This window comes from Eretmochelys imbricata, chromosome 1 (genome assembly GCF_965152235.1).
Source record: "Eretmochelys imbricata isolate rEreImb1 chromosome 1, rEreImb1.hap1, whole genome shotgun sequence".
In the NCBI taxonomy this organism is placed as follows: domain Eukaryota; kingdom Metazoa; phylum Chordata; order Testudines; family Cheloniidae; genus Eretmochelys; species Eretmochelys imbricata.
Window position 1 is genome coordinate 112,589,380 of NC_135572.1, and position 12,277 is coordinate 112,601,656.

The 12,277-nt window shown below is 45.6% G+C and overlaps 1 protein-coding gene across 6 annotated transcripts in view; it reads left to right on the plus strand.

The window, feature by feature from the left end:
* TFDP1 (transcription factor Dp-1) overlaps nt 1–12,277 on the plus strand; it is a 98,987-nt gene that overhangs the window by 10,927 nt on the left and 75,783 nt on the right. The window contains exon 1 of one of the 6 annotated variants that reach the window (XM_077813927.1): nt 6,901–6,919. The exons of the other annotated variants lie outside the window; for them this stretch is intronic. Coding sequence (XP_077670053.1) covers nt 6,917–6,919 — 3 coding nt within the window. The 5' untranslated portion in view covers nt 6,901–6,916. Of the gene's footprint in view, nt 1–6,900; nt 6,920–12,277 lie in introns of those variants that run through there. 6 annotated transcript variants of the gene reach the window in all.

Genomic DNA, 12,277 nt, shown 5'->3' on the forward strand with positions numbered 1-12,277 from the left:
ACAAGAACTAGGGGTCACCAAATGAAATTAATAGGCAGCAGGTTTAAAACAAAAAAAAGGAATTATTTCTTCACACAGCACACAGTCAATCTGTGAAACTTTTTGCCTGAGGATGTTGTGAAGGCCAAGACTATAACGGCTTTTTTTTAAAAAAAAAAAAAAAAAAAAAATAGGTCCATCAATGGCTATTAGCCAGGATGGGCAGGAATGGTGTCCCTAGCCTCTGTTTTCCAGAAGCTAGGAATGGGCGACAGGAGATGGATCATTTGATGATTATCTGTTCTGTTCATTCCCTTGGGCACTTGCCATTGGCCATTGTTGGAAAACAGGATATTGGGCTAGATGGACCTTTGGTCTGACCCAGAATGGCCGTTCTTATGAAATTCTGAGGAGTGGTTTCCTGCATTGCCATTGAAGGCCCTAATCCTGTGATAAGATCAGTGTGAGTGGACCCTGGCACTTTCACAGGGCACCACTGAAATCAGTAGGGTTCTACAAGAGCAAAAGAGCTCACTTGCACAAATCTGACTAGGGTAAAGGCCCATGGCTATTTTTTGAGTGAAGATACATTGTTTGTAAAAAAAAGATAGCAAGATCCATAGGTCAGAATTCAGATTCATGTGTTTTCTTTGCAGAAAAGCTTGGCCAGTTGTGGTAACTGATGTAATCATGCAGCCTTACGAATAAAGTAAATAAGTTCTAATGTTTGAGGGCTATTTACCATTCATTGTAGCATCATGGTACTGAAAATACCTGACACAAGACTGCTGAGGTTGTTTAGAAGAACGTGTATTTTGTATACCATTCTCAGACCTATTTGATGAAGCCTACTGGCAAAGACATACGTTTGGTGTATAACAATAACAACCTCACTATTTTATGCAGACTGCCATCTCCTATGAGATCTGTGAAACCAATGCATGTGCAACAGTTTTTGTTTTTGAACAAAATCTTCATTATGAATACCTTGACTATTTATATCTATACGAACTAGATTTACTCCATTATCTTCAAGTTTAATTGTTTTCTCATGTGTTTTGCAGTTCTGTAATTAAAATAATGTGAAGCCTATGCTTTGATAATTTAAAAGTACCATATGGAAAACTAACTGAACTTAAATCTGCTGTCTGAGTCCAAAGGTTACAACTGGGCTAAAATTTAAAAAGTCAAAATGACACTAACAGTAATGGAAATGAGGGCTTTATGTGCTCTTTATGATGCACGAAGAGGGCCTAAAAAGAATTTTATATGCATTTTTTCCTGGCTTTCTTTCTTTACATATCAGGAACATCTAGTCTGATGTTTTTGCTTTTTGGTTTTTTGTTTTGTTGTTGGAGATTTCCAGTACATATTGGAAGTTTTAATTGAAGAGGTTGAAAATTCAGTCTCTCACAAACAGATCTTGTTCGAGTTGTTTATGGACACTGTTTTGTTAATGCTTACTTGCCTGAAAGATTTTTTTTAAAAAAAAAATCTGAATTAAAATCATTCACCCTGAATCATTTTTTCACTTGCTTGGTGTTTGATATCCTAATACTACTTGTTCTCCCGTCGTTCGTTATGTCTTTCAAGAAAGAGTATACAAGACCGGACATTTCTAATGTTAAAAAATTTTTTAAAAAGGTAAAACATTGCACATACACCCTTTTTGGATGGAGGCAGGAGGGAGATAACTACAGCATTAAATGAGGAGTTACTGTAAAAGGTTATGTTCCTGAAAAATGCGACTTTATGCAAAATGATGTTAAGCGAATCCAGTTTCTCATAAGAATTAATGTAAATAGGAGGGGTTAGGTTCCAGGGAAATTTTTTTCACCAGACAAGACTATATTATTATTTTTATATATAATATATATAAAGAGAGAGAGTGTGTGTGTGTATGTATGTATATATATAAAAATAAAATGTATGTATAAAAAATATAGTGATACAGCATGGCCAAAGGGAAGAAAGTTTGCTGTAGATTAATTAAATCACCTGAAGCCAATTAGAGCACCTGAAGCTAGTTGCCGAATAAAACCCACCTGCTTCAATCAGACAAGGGAAGGAGTTGAAGCAGAGTGGATTGGTCTTGGAGCAGAGGGAAGCAGAGGGGAGTTTATAGAAGGGCTGCGGTGGGCTAAGAAGACCAAGACCGTAGGTAAAGGGACACCTGGTTTGTGCAGAGGGAGGGCAGGAAGCCCCACAAGCTGAAGGACAGGAGAGGGAAGTAGTCCAGGGGAAGGAACCGCTAGTTCAAGCGGTTTACCACTATCCCTAGGGCCCCTAGGCTGGGACCCAGAGTAGAGGGCAGGCCTGGGTCCCTCCTGCTCCACTCCCCTCCTCTAGGACACTACTGGGGCAGTTATTACCCCAGTTCAGGGGAGAGAAATGGTGCCCTGAACCCTCGCCAAGAAGAGAGAGTGCGAGACCCCATCAAAGTAGTGCCAGACATTTGCCACTATATACACATACAGACACAGTATACGTTTCACACAAACAATTTAATACTGTATGCTGCAATGATGATTGTGAAGCTTTGTTGAGATGGTGAAGTCGGAGGGTGGGATATTCCTAGGGAATGCCTTACAGCTAAATGATGAACTAGCACTCGGCTGAGCCTTCAAGGGTTAACATGTTAATGTAGCCTCATACTCCAGAAGGCAGCACAAATGGAGGGAGAGGAGACAGCATGGCAGACAGAGACACACATCGGACGTGGGAGAGAGAGATGCGCATTGCCCCTTTAAGTAAGCTGATTCCACTCTAAGTACATTGCCTTTTTAAGTAGATCAGCAAGTTGAGACAGCAGCTGCTGCCAGCAAGCTCCCTCTGCCCTGAGCCCTGTCCCATCCCCATCCCCCCCCGTGGGGTAAGCAGGGGGACACCCTGACATTAGCAGAGACACACACCCACCCCACACAGCAAGCAGGATGCTCCCGGTAACCTCCTAAGGCAGAGGGCAGGAGCAGCACATGGCAGTGGGGGAGGACAACTGAACTGCCGGCAATTGATAGCCTGCTGGATGGCTGCCCCACAGGAATCTTAAGGGAGCGGGGAGCTGATAGTAGGGCTGCTGGTCCACCCTGGTTTCAAGCCCCCACCACCTAGCTCCAACAGGCTTCCCTTCCTGCAAGCAGTGGACAAAGCAGACAGCTGCCAAACAACGTTATAAGGGGGCAATGTACAACTTTAAATGAGCATGTTCTCTAATTGATCAGCAATGTAACATTAAAATGACATTAAGCAGGACAACTTTAAGTGAGGAGTTAGTGTATTATCATAAATGAGGAAACAAGCAAAATCCCAATTATTTTTGCTTTTTGAAGTCACCTCTAAAGGACCAAGGAAAAATGCCTTCTAAAAAAGTCACTTGCCAATTCTGGAACTTATCTGCGTGGTTGTAGTCTTTTTGCCACAGTCTCAGTTCTTTAAAATGCTTATCTTCTTCATTAATAATTTAATAGCATAGTTCAGTACATAGCAACGGACTTCTGGTGTATGTATTCAGTTTTACCTGTGTTAGGAACACAGCGGTACTTACTAGATAACTGCTTTTAATGGCTAGTTATAATAGTCATGTTAATGCATCACAAATTTTAGTTATGTATTTGCTTGATTGTGAATGATTGATTTATTAGGGTGACCCATATGTCCCGTTTTGGCTCAATCAATCAACTTCGCAAGATTCTGAAACTGCTCGTTCTGGTGAGCAAATGTCACCATATCCAGGAAACTTAAAACCAATTGGCTTTTGAGTCTTTCGGCTACTACAAACTTGAAGTCACTGTACTGACTGACTATAACAATCTCTTCAGCAAGAAAGTCTTTGTATTTTGAACATAGGGATTTGACCTGATGAATTCCAAAATTGAAGTCACACTTAACTATTGCTTCACGATCAAAAGCGGACCACTCCTGGACTTCATCCTCTGGAAACCTGTCTGCCAAATGTGCACACAAGATGTTTATGAAAGTTATTATAGAAATTGGTATAGAATTGGTATTGATTTTCATTATTTTCTTGAGAGCTCATATCTAAGAGAGCCTTAACTTTGTCACTCCATAAGACTGAATATCCAAGGTACTGTCTTCTGATATTGTTCAGTTTACCTCGGGCAAGGTGAAATGCTTCAAGAGGTGTAAGGCCCCGTTTCTGGGGCAGTGTGGATAGTGAAGCCAGCTCTGACAAAGCATCATTCAAAACTTCCAATGTTATTCGGTATTCCATAGTATTCAGCTTTTTGTGGCAGTATTTAGAAACTGGATCAGTATCTTTATCTTGTGCAAAATATTCCGGAAGGAGATTATAGTTGCGAATAATTGCTTGAAGTGCAACGTGCCTAGATAACCAGCGCACTTCATTGAGTGGCCTGAAAGCCACTGACTCGCATTCAGAAGCATCCACTATTTTCTGAAATTTGTATTTTCTCTTGGATGACCGACAGAACGCCATGTAGACAGTTCTCATTAAGGTTTTGATTGTCTCTTATCAGATTGACCTCTTTCCATGCATTGGAAATCCCCAAGTCTTCCTGGTGTGCAACGTAATGTTGCTGGACTAAGTGTGGAATATCCTGTTTCAGCTGAACCGCCACATCACAGAGGCACCATCAGATGTGAACATCACCATTTTCATTAGATCAAGTTGGTGTTTTTTATAAAACTCTTTGATTGCAGATACTATTGAAACAGCATCACATTCTTGCAATCTTAATAGTCCACCAAACAAAGTTTTTTATAATCTGCAGAATTTATGGATCTATATTTAAAGTAGAGTATCAAATATCTGTGAATGGATATATCAGTGCTTTCATCAACAGCTAGAGTATGAAACATTGCCAATCCTGTTTCACGCATGAGGTCATTTTGGACAATGCAGTTGATGATTTCAAGAAATTCAAAAGCATAATTTTTACTTCTCCAGCTCGCTGGTCTGTGCACATTCTTTTCCATATTGTCATTAATATCCTGAACAGAAAGCACTGAGCTGTTCATTTTAATAGCCAACAACACATTGTCAATAAGTACCTTGATTTCTTCTGGGTTTGAGAGCTTGCGTTCAAGATTAATTTGCCTCCTCTGCTTTTCAGCTGGACTTTCAAGAATCATGAAAACCATTCCATTCCGTGAGGAAGGGTTTTTGTTTCTAAGTCTTGTTACACCATCTATATGAGACTTATTTGACAGATGATGCTTTAAGAAATCCAACATCCATACATCGTTCCACATTCTTGCTGTTGAAAATTCTCCCGGAGCTCTGGCATCTCAACAATATAAACAAACCACTCCATTGTCGTCCTCATGTGAATATTTCATGAAGTTTAATAGGCATTACACTATGTGACTTCGGTGTAACTGTCTCTGTAGTCTCATCCAGCCATCCAGATTTAAATGAAGTCGCTGTTCTTTTACGCTTTAGATCTCTAGACAGTGACATTTTGGGATTGATTTTTTACCAGATTGGTTCATATAAAATTAATACTTTTTATTATATGGCTACTATTTCAATGCACTTAACAGCGTGACTCGACAAAAGGGCAAACGGGAGATCAGGATACCGGACGTTTGTGCATAGCTCCGATCACGTCCATCTCTCTGTGGCAAAAAAACGACGGGAAAATGGTAAAACATCACAAGTAAATGTATGAAATCCAATGCCTTTGAAAAATTTCAATCACGAAAAAAACGTTTACCTTTGTTCATTTCTGGGAACTCTTTGCAGTTCCTTAGCAACTACCACCAGGCATTTTGACTTATTCGCATGTGCTTGAGTTTGTACATAGCCAAATGAACAGACTACATGGAGATGTGTGGGTCTCCTCCTCCCAACCATTCCGACGTGATCAACGTTCCACGTTCAAAATACTGGCGGGGAGGGGTACGTTTCATTGCCCTCCTTTCCCTTTTCCTCCCCGCTTGCCAGCTAGTAGAATCTGGCTGTGTTGATAGATGGTGGGCGAACAGTGTCAAAAGTCGCCCATAAATAAGGTGACCAGATCGCAAGAGTGAAATATCAGGACACAATGGGTGAGCGGGGCGGAGGGGAAAGAGACACACACAGCTCCCCTGGCCTGCACCCCCTGAACCCACTATGCCCAGAGCCTCCCCCAAAACCCCCCACATTTGACACAAATGCACAGTGCTGTGCAAACCACCACCCCTGCCCAGTGCCCCCCTGCCCACAGCCCCACCACAGCTGCCGAGCACCTCACACAGAACCCCCCCACTCGCTAGTTTTCCCAATACAGATTTCTCCTCCCTCCCTTCCAGTGCCCTTCCCCCACAGCCCCGCCACCACAATTAAACAATGATCCACAACAGACTCCCTCTTCCCAGTGCCCTGACACACACACACACACACCTCCCCCACTGTCTAGCAGCCCAAAACACACAAACCGCCCTCACTGCCCAGTGCCCTCCAGACACTCACTCCACCATACCCTGCTCCCTTCCCTGGCTGCACTCACCTGCCCTGCTGGGAGGTCTCTGGCTCCTAGGGTCAGGGCGCGGTGGGGGGGTTCTCAACTCTCCATGTGCTTTGCCCGCCACAAGCACAAGCTCTGTGGCTCCCATTGCCTGGGAAAAGCGGGCATCCCGACCGATGTGCGATCAGGATGTGAGACAAATGTGTGCGCGGGGTTTAGAATCTGTGTGTGTGTGCACACAGCTTAAAGGGAACAGTGGTCTGAGCCGTCTTTGACAGAAAAGGCATTACTGAGAGCCTTCATCCAGCAGTTCTCAATGGACTTTTGTTTTACTCCGTCTCAAGCTTTTTTAACTAAATAAATTTCCTTCCTGTTTAACTGTTTCAGAAATTCGGAAGTGCCTGAAGACGTGCATGACACGATCGCCGAAATCAGCTCCTGTCGATAATTGTTTTAAAAATTCTAAATAATGCCCTGATCTAAAGGTTGAATTTTTGAGGTTGTGTTGAATGGTAGGTATAGCACTCACATTTTTCCATCGCTCGATACCAGTGATTTGGCTGGAAGATGGGCTGAACAATTGTCTGGTAGCAAAAGTGCTTTGGCTTTGAGTTTCTTCGACCACAGATGCTTACGAACAGCTGGAACAAAGCTGTTGTGGAACCAGTTGTTGAAAATGTCTTGTCATCCAAGCATTTTTGCTCTTCATGTATATTATTGGTAGTTTGGCTCTGTTGAGGTGATTAAAGCAGCGAGGGTTATGAAAGTGGCCAACGAGAAGAGGGGAGGGGCAAGCTTTTGGCTGCCTGTCTTATTACTACAAAAAAGAAGTCACATGATCTTTTATCTTTTTAAATCCAGCTGTTTTATGTGTGTCGTAATTAAAGGCTAAAGTCTTATCAGATAGCAGTTTTGCAAATAAAGCTGTTTCATCACAATTATAAAGTTGTTCTTCATGGTAGTCTTCATTTTGTAAAATAGATTTTAACTCGGCGGGAAACACGTTTGTGGCCAATTAATTGGCTGATCGGCTTTCTCCAGAAATAGATACCTGCGCTATGGCATGATGCTTTTAAAAATAATTTATAAGCCCTTGCTGGCTTGGAATGATTCATCCCCCGTTAAATTTCCAAATTTTGTCGCTTGGGCTTGAAGAATTGGGCCACTTAATGGCATTCCTTTCAGCCTTTCCTGAGCAAACCGTGTGCGCATGGCTTTGTCTGTCATGGGTTTTGCTGAATAGCGCACATGTTTTCGCTTAAGCCCCGTGACAGAATTGATATTTTGTACAAAGCCATTCAGTTTAGATTAGTTTTTTAGCCATCCTCGGAGAGTAGATTCGACAATTCCAGTATCTTTTGGAACTTTGGCCTGGGTTTCTCTGCTGTTTACTCGATCTATTGCAGCTAGCTTTTCTTCTACAGTGTAGGAACGCTGACGCTTGCCTTCTGCCATTATATTAGGTCTACAGTTAAAATTTTCTAAAGTAGTATATAAATTACTATATAACTACTATATATATTATATCTCTCTAGCGTGACAATGACTAAGTGTGCATGATACGTCTTTACCAATATCGATAAAGACATACAACACGTTTCTGCTCTGCACTTCCTGTCGATTTCTATGTCAGTGAGTTAGTGAGCAAATCTGTAGTGCTACATAGCAAGTTCCTGTACTGCATGTTAACGAGTCTCGCGTGTTAAATAGGTAGCACTGGGAGGCGTGGCGCTACCGCGCTTTAAGCGGATTCACGCGTAAACGGTCTGTACTGTATTTTGTTCAGGTCTAGGGCAGCAAGTACCAAGAGCTTTTTATGGACATGGTTGTTGCTACTGCTGCCCTGATAAGTTGTCCATTGGCATTGCAGACTGTAATATATACTGTAATATCCTGAGTTCTCGTGTAGGAGAAAACACTTGATGATTTTCTCTGTACGTTAGTATGCCTGGTAGAGTTGACTAGACAGTGTTCTGTGCATGTGAAGTATCTGGGATGAGCATGACTTGAGTGCATAATTAATGAGCTATGCATATTTTTAATTTTTAGAGCAGAAAAAGCGTCTGCTGACATGTTGCTGCAGTACTGCCTTTTGCCCACCAGAGGGCACTGTGGCAATAGAACACAGCAGCAGCTCCCAGCTGGCTAGGGAAGAGAAAGAACCTGCCTTCTTCACAGCTCCTGTCAGGCCAGGTCAGGAGATGGGCTATGGGAAGACAGCATGGTGCTGCTAGGGGGCCGGACAGGGGCTCATAAAGGCTAGTGGGGGAGGACAGACCTGGGGCAGGGGCTGAATGGGAGTGGAGGTACAGGGCCACGGGGGAGGGAGAATCAGGGCCACATGGTGGTAGGGAAAAGGGGTGCAGAGCCACATAGGCACAGGGGGTGGATGAGTGGGGGGACAGAGACATATGGGGGCAGGGGCAGGGGGTACAGGGACACATAGGGACAGGGTAGTGGCTGGGTGGGGGCATAGAGCCACATGGGGATGGGGAGAGGGATGCAGGGTCACATGGGAATGGGGGGAGTAGATGTCTGAGTGGAGGTGGAGGAACACGTGGATGGGGTGCAGGGACACATGGGGACAGGGGCAGATGTGCCTGACTGAATTGGAGAGGTTAGGGGTCAGCCAGGGTCTGCATGGGGGAAGCTCCCTAACAATTCCTCCCCGCCTCCCCCAAAAACTTGTTCCATACTTTTCCCACACATACCTAACAACCCTCCCAAGTTCACACCCAGGCTCCTTCCCAGCAATTTACTTCTCTCTCCCTGAGCTTCTCCGTTACCCCTGACTCCCCCAAGCCTTTGCACTGCTTCTGAGGGGTGTAGGAAAAGCAGTTCTGTATTGTAGTTTAAATTAATTATTAATACAGAACTCTGAGTAATATGTTGTGACAGGGTCGGGCCAGATGGCTACAGGAGAGTAAAAGAAGGCAGATATATTAGCCCCAGGTTAAGTAGGTCCCTTAACAGGGAAGGTACCAGAACAATCAGGAACCTTCTGGAGACAATTAAGACAGACAGGCTGATTCGAACACCTTCAGCCAATCAAGAAGCTGCTAGAATCAATTAAGGCAGGCTAATCAGGGCACCTGGGTTTAAAAAGGAGCTCACTTCAGTTTGTGGTGCGCATGTAAGGAGCTGGGAGCAAGATGCGCTAGGAGCTGAGAGTGAGAACATGGACTGTTGGGGGACTGAGGAGTACAAGCATGATCAGACACTGGGAGGAAGGTCCTATGGTGAAGATAAAGAAGGCGTTGGGAGGGGGCCATGGGGAAGTAGCCCAGGGAGGAGTTGCTGTTGCACAGCTGTTCAAGGAGGCACTCTAAACAGCTGCATTCCACAGGGCCCTGGGCTGGAACCCGGAGTAGAGGGCGGGCCCGGGTTCCCCAAACCTCCCAACTCCTGGTCAGACACAGGAGGAGTCGACCTGGACTGTGGGTTCAGAAAAAACAGCTAAGCTGAGGGCTGCCGTGAAGCTCCAAGGCGAGCAAATCCGCCAATAAGCGCAAGACCCACCAAGGTAGAGGAGGAACTTTGTCACAATGTCTAGTAAGGAATCTATTTGTCAAAAAACATTACCTGAATACTTGCTGACAGGTATTTTGAAATAAATGACTACAAATAGTTAAAACTGGTGTTGTTATTTTGACACCTAAAATATGCAGAATTTTGCAGAATTTGAAAATATTGTGACATAATTTTTAATTTTGTTGGCACCTGATCCCCCAGGAATAACAGTGTAGTAGTGACAGGTTTCAGAGTAGCAGCCGTGTTAGTCTGTATTCGCAAAAAGAACAGGAGTACTTGTGGCACCTTTAGAGACTAACAAATTTATTTGAGCATAAGCTTTCGTGAGCTACAGTGTAATAGTGGTAAAGGAGTGAAATATGGGAGAAGCAGCCCAGTATAATGAGTTAATGAAACTCTTGTCACTCCTGCTCTTTAGACTAGCAGACCAAGTGCTTAAGTCACTTGCAGGAGATTGAGTTCTATATGTAGTCTTGGGTGAATGCAGGAGATTCTATGCTCATTTGGCTGCTCCCTACAAGAGAAGAAAACCATTGGTATTGGCAACTTGTCCACCAGAGAGATCAGTTATTGGCCACTGGCCCATGTGCATCTTGTGAAGATATTTTTAGGCTCCTGAGAAATTGTTGAACTCTGATAAATATGATTTGCACTGCATTTTAGCTATGGACTCTTAAAAGTTTTTCTTTGGTGAAAGAAAGAGACAAGGCAGTGATTTAACTTGTCCATAGCCCACATAGTATAATCTTCGCTGTTGCTGAGCAGAGTGATTTAAGTGGAAACAAAACTAAGTTTCAGAGCAGTTAGATAATACAGGTGTGCAGAGGCACTGACTTTCTGGTTTCCTCAGGGGTGCTCGCCCTGTGCTTCACCCTAGGCCCTCGCCCCAATTCTTTTTGCCCTTGCCCAGCCTCTTTCTGAGCAATTAGATAAGACAAGTATGCAGAGGCACCGAGTTTCTGATTTCCTCAGGGGTGCTCGATTCCCTGCTATGCCCAAGGCCCTTGCCGCACCTCTTTCTGCCCCCGAGTACACCCTGCCCTTGCTCTGCCTCTTCCTGCCCCCACTCCTCTCCTTCCCCTCCAGCACCTCCTGCATGCCGCTGAACAGCTGATCATTGGCAGGGCAGGAGGTGCTGGGGCAAAGGGAGAGGAGCTGATCGCCGGGGCTGCTGGTGAGTGCTGAGCACCCACTATTTTTTCCCCAGGGGTGCTCTAACTCTGGAGCACCCACAGAGTCAGCGCCTATGCAAATGTGGCTCAAAAGGAGGGGATAAGGAGCAAGATGTAATTAAAGCAATAAGCTTACCTTTTTGCAGATCTGAACTATAAGTACAGCTAAGTATTGCTTCAAGAATAGTCTAAAAGACCAAAGTTCTAGGAGGTATCATAGTCCTAGGTCAGAAGTGGGCAAACTACGGCCTGCGGGCCACATGCGGCTTGTGGGACCATCCTGCCCAGCCCTTAAGCTCCCGGCCAGGGAGGCTAGCCCCCGGCCCATCTCCTGCTGTCGCCCATCCCCTGCAGCCTCCGCTCATGATGCTGCCAGCACTCTGGGTGGCGGGGCTGTGAGCTCCTGCTGGGTGGTATGCCCCAGTGCTCTAGACCGGGGTGGTCAAACTTTTGAGGCAGAGGGTGGGGAAACTGTATGCAGGGCTGGGGCGGGGGGTTGGAGTGCGGGGTGTGGGAGTGAGTGCAATGTGAAGAAAGAGGCTCAGGCCAAGGGATTGGGGCAGAGGAAGGGTGCAGAGTGCAAGAGGGGGCTCAGGGCAGGGGTGCGGACTGCGGGAGGGAGCTCTGGGCAGGGGGTTGGGGTGCAGGATGGGTGTGGCAGGGGGGCTCAGGGCAGGGAGTTGGGGTGTGGCAGGGGGGTTGGGGGTGCAGAGGGGTGCGGTGGGGGCTCAGGCAGGGAGTTGGGGTGCAGGAGGGGTGCGAGGTGCAAGCAGGAAGTTGGGGGGGGAGGGGTTCAGGCTCCAGAGTGGCAGCAGCGCACACCTGGGCCAGGGAATGTGTGCCCTGGTCCCGCACTGCTCTGGGAAGCAGCCGGCACCATGTCCCTGCATGGCCGTGCACGCTGCCCTTGCTATGTCTCCAGGTACCTCCTCCGAAGCTCCCATTTGCCACAGTTCCCCATTCTCAGCCAATGGGAGCTGCAGGGGACGGTGCCTGGAGGCAAGGGCAACACACTCTGCATGCCCCCCCACCCCCCGGGGCTCCAGGGTGCTGGCCGCTTCTGAGAGTGGCAAGGGGCCTGCAGCGCCACGGGGGGCAATCCTGCAGGCCGGATCTGGCCCACGGGCTGTAGTTTGTCCAGCCCTGCTCTAGACTGTGTGGTGGCAT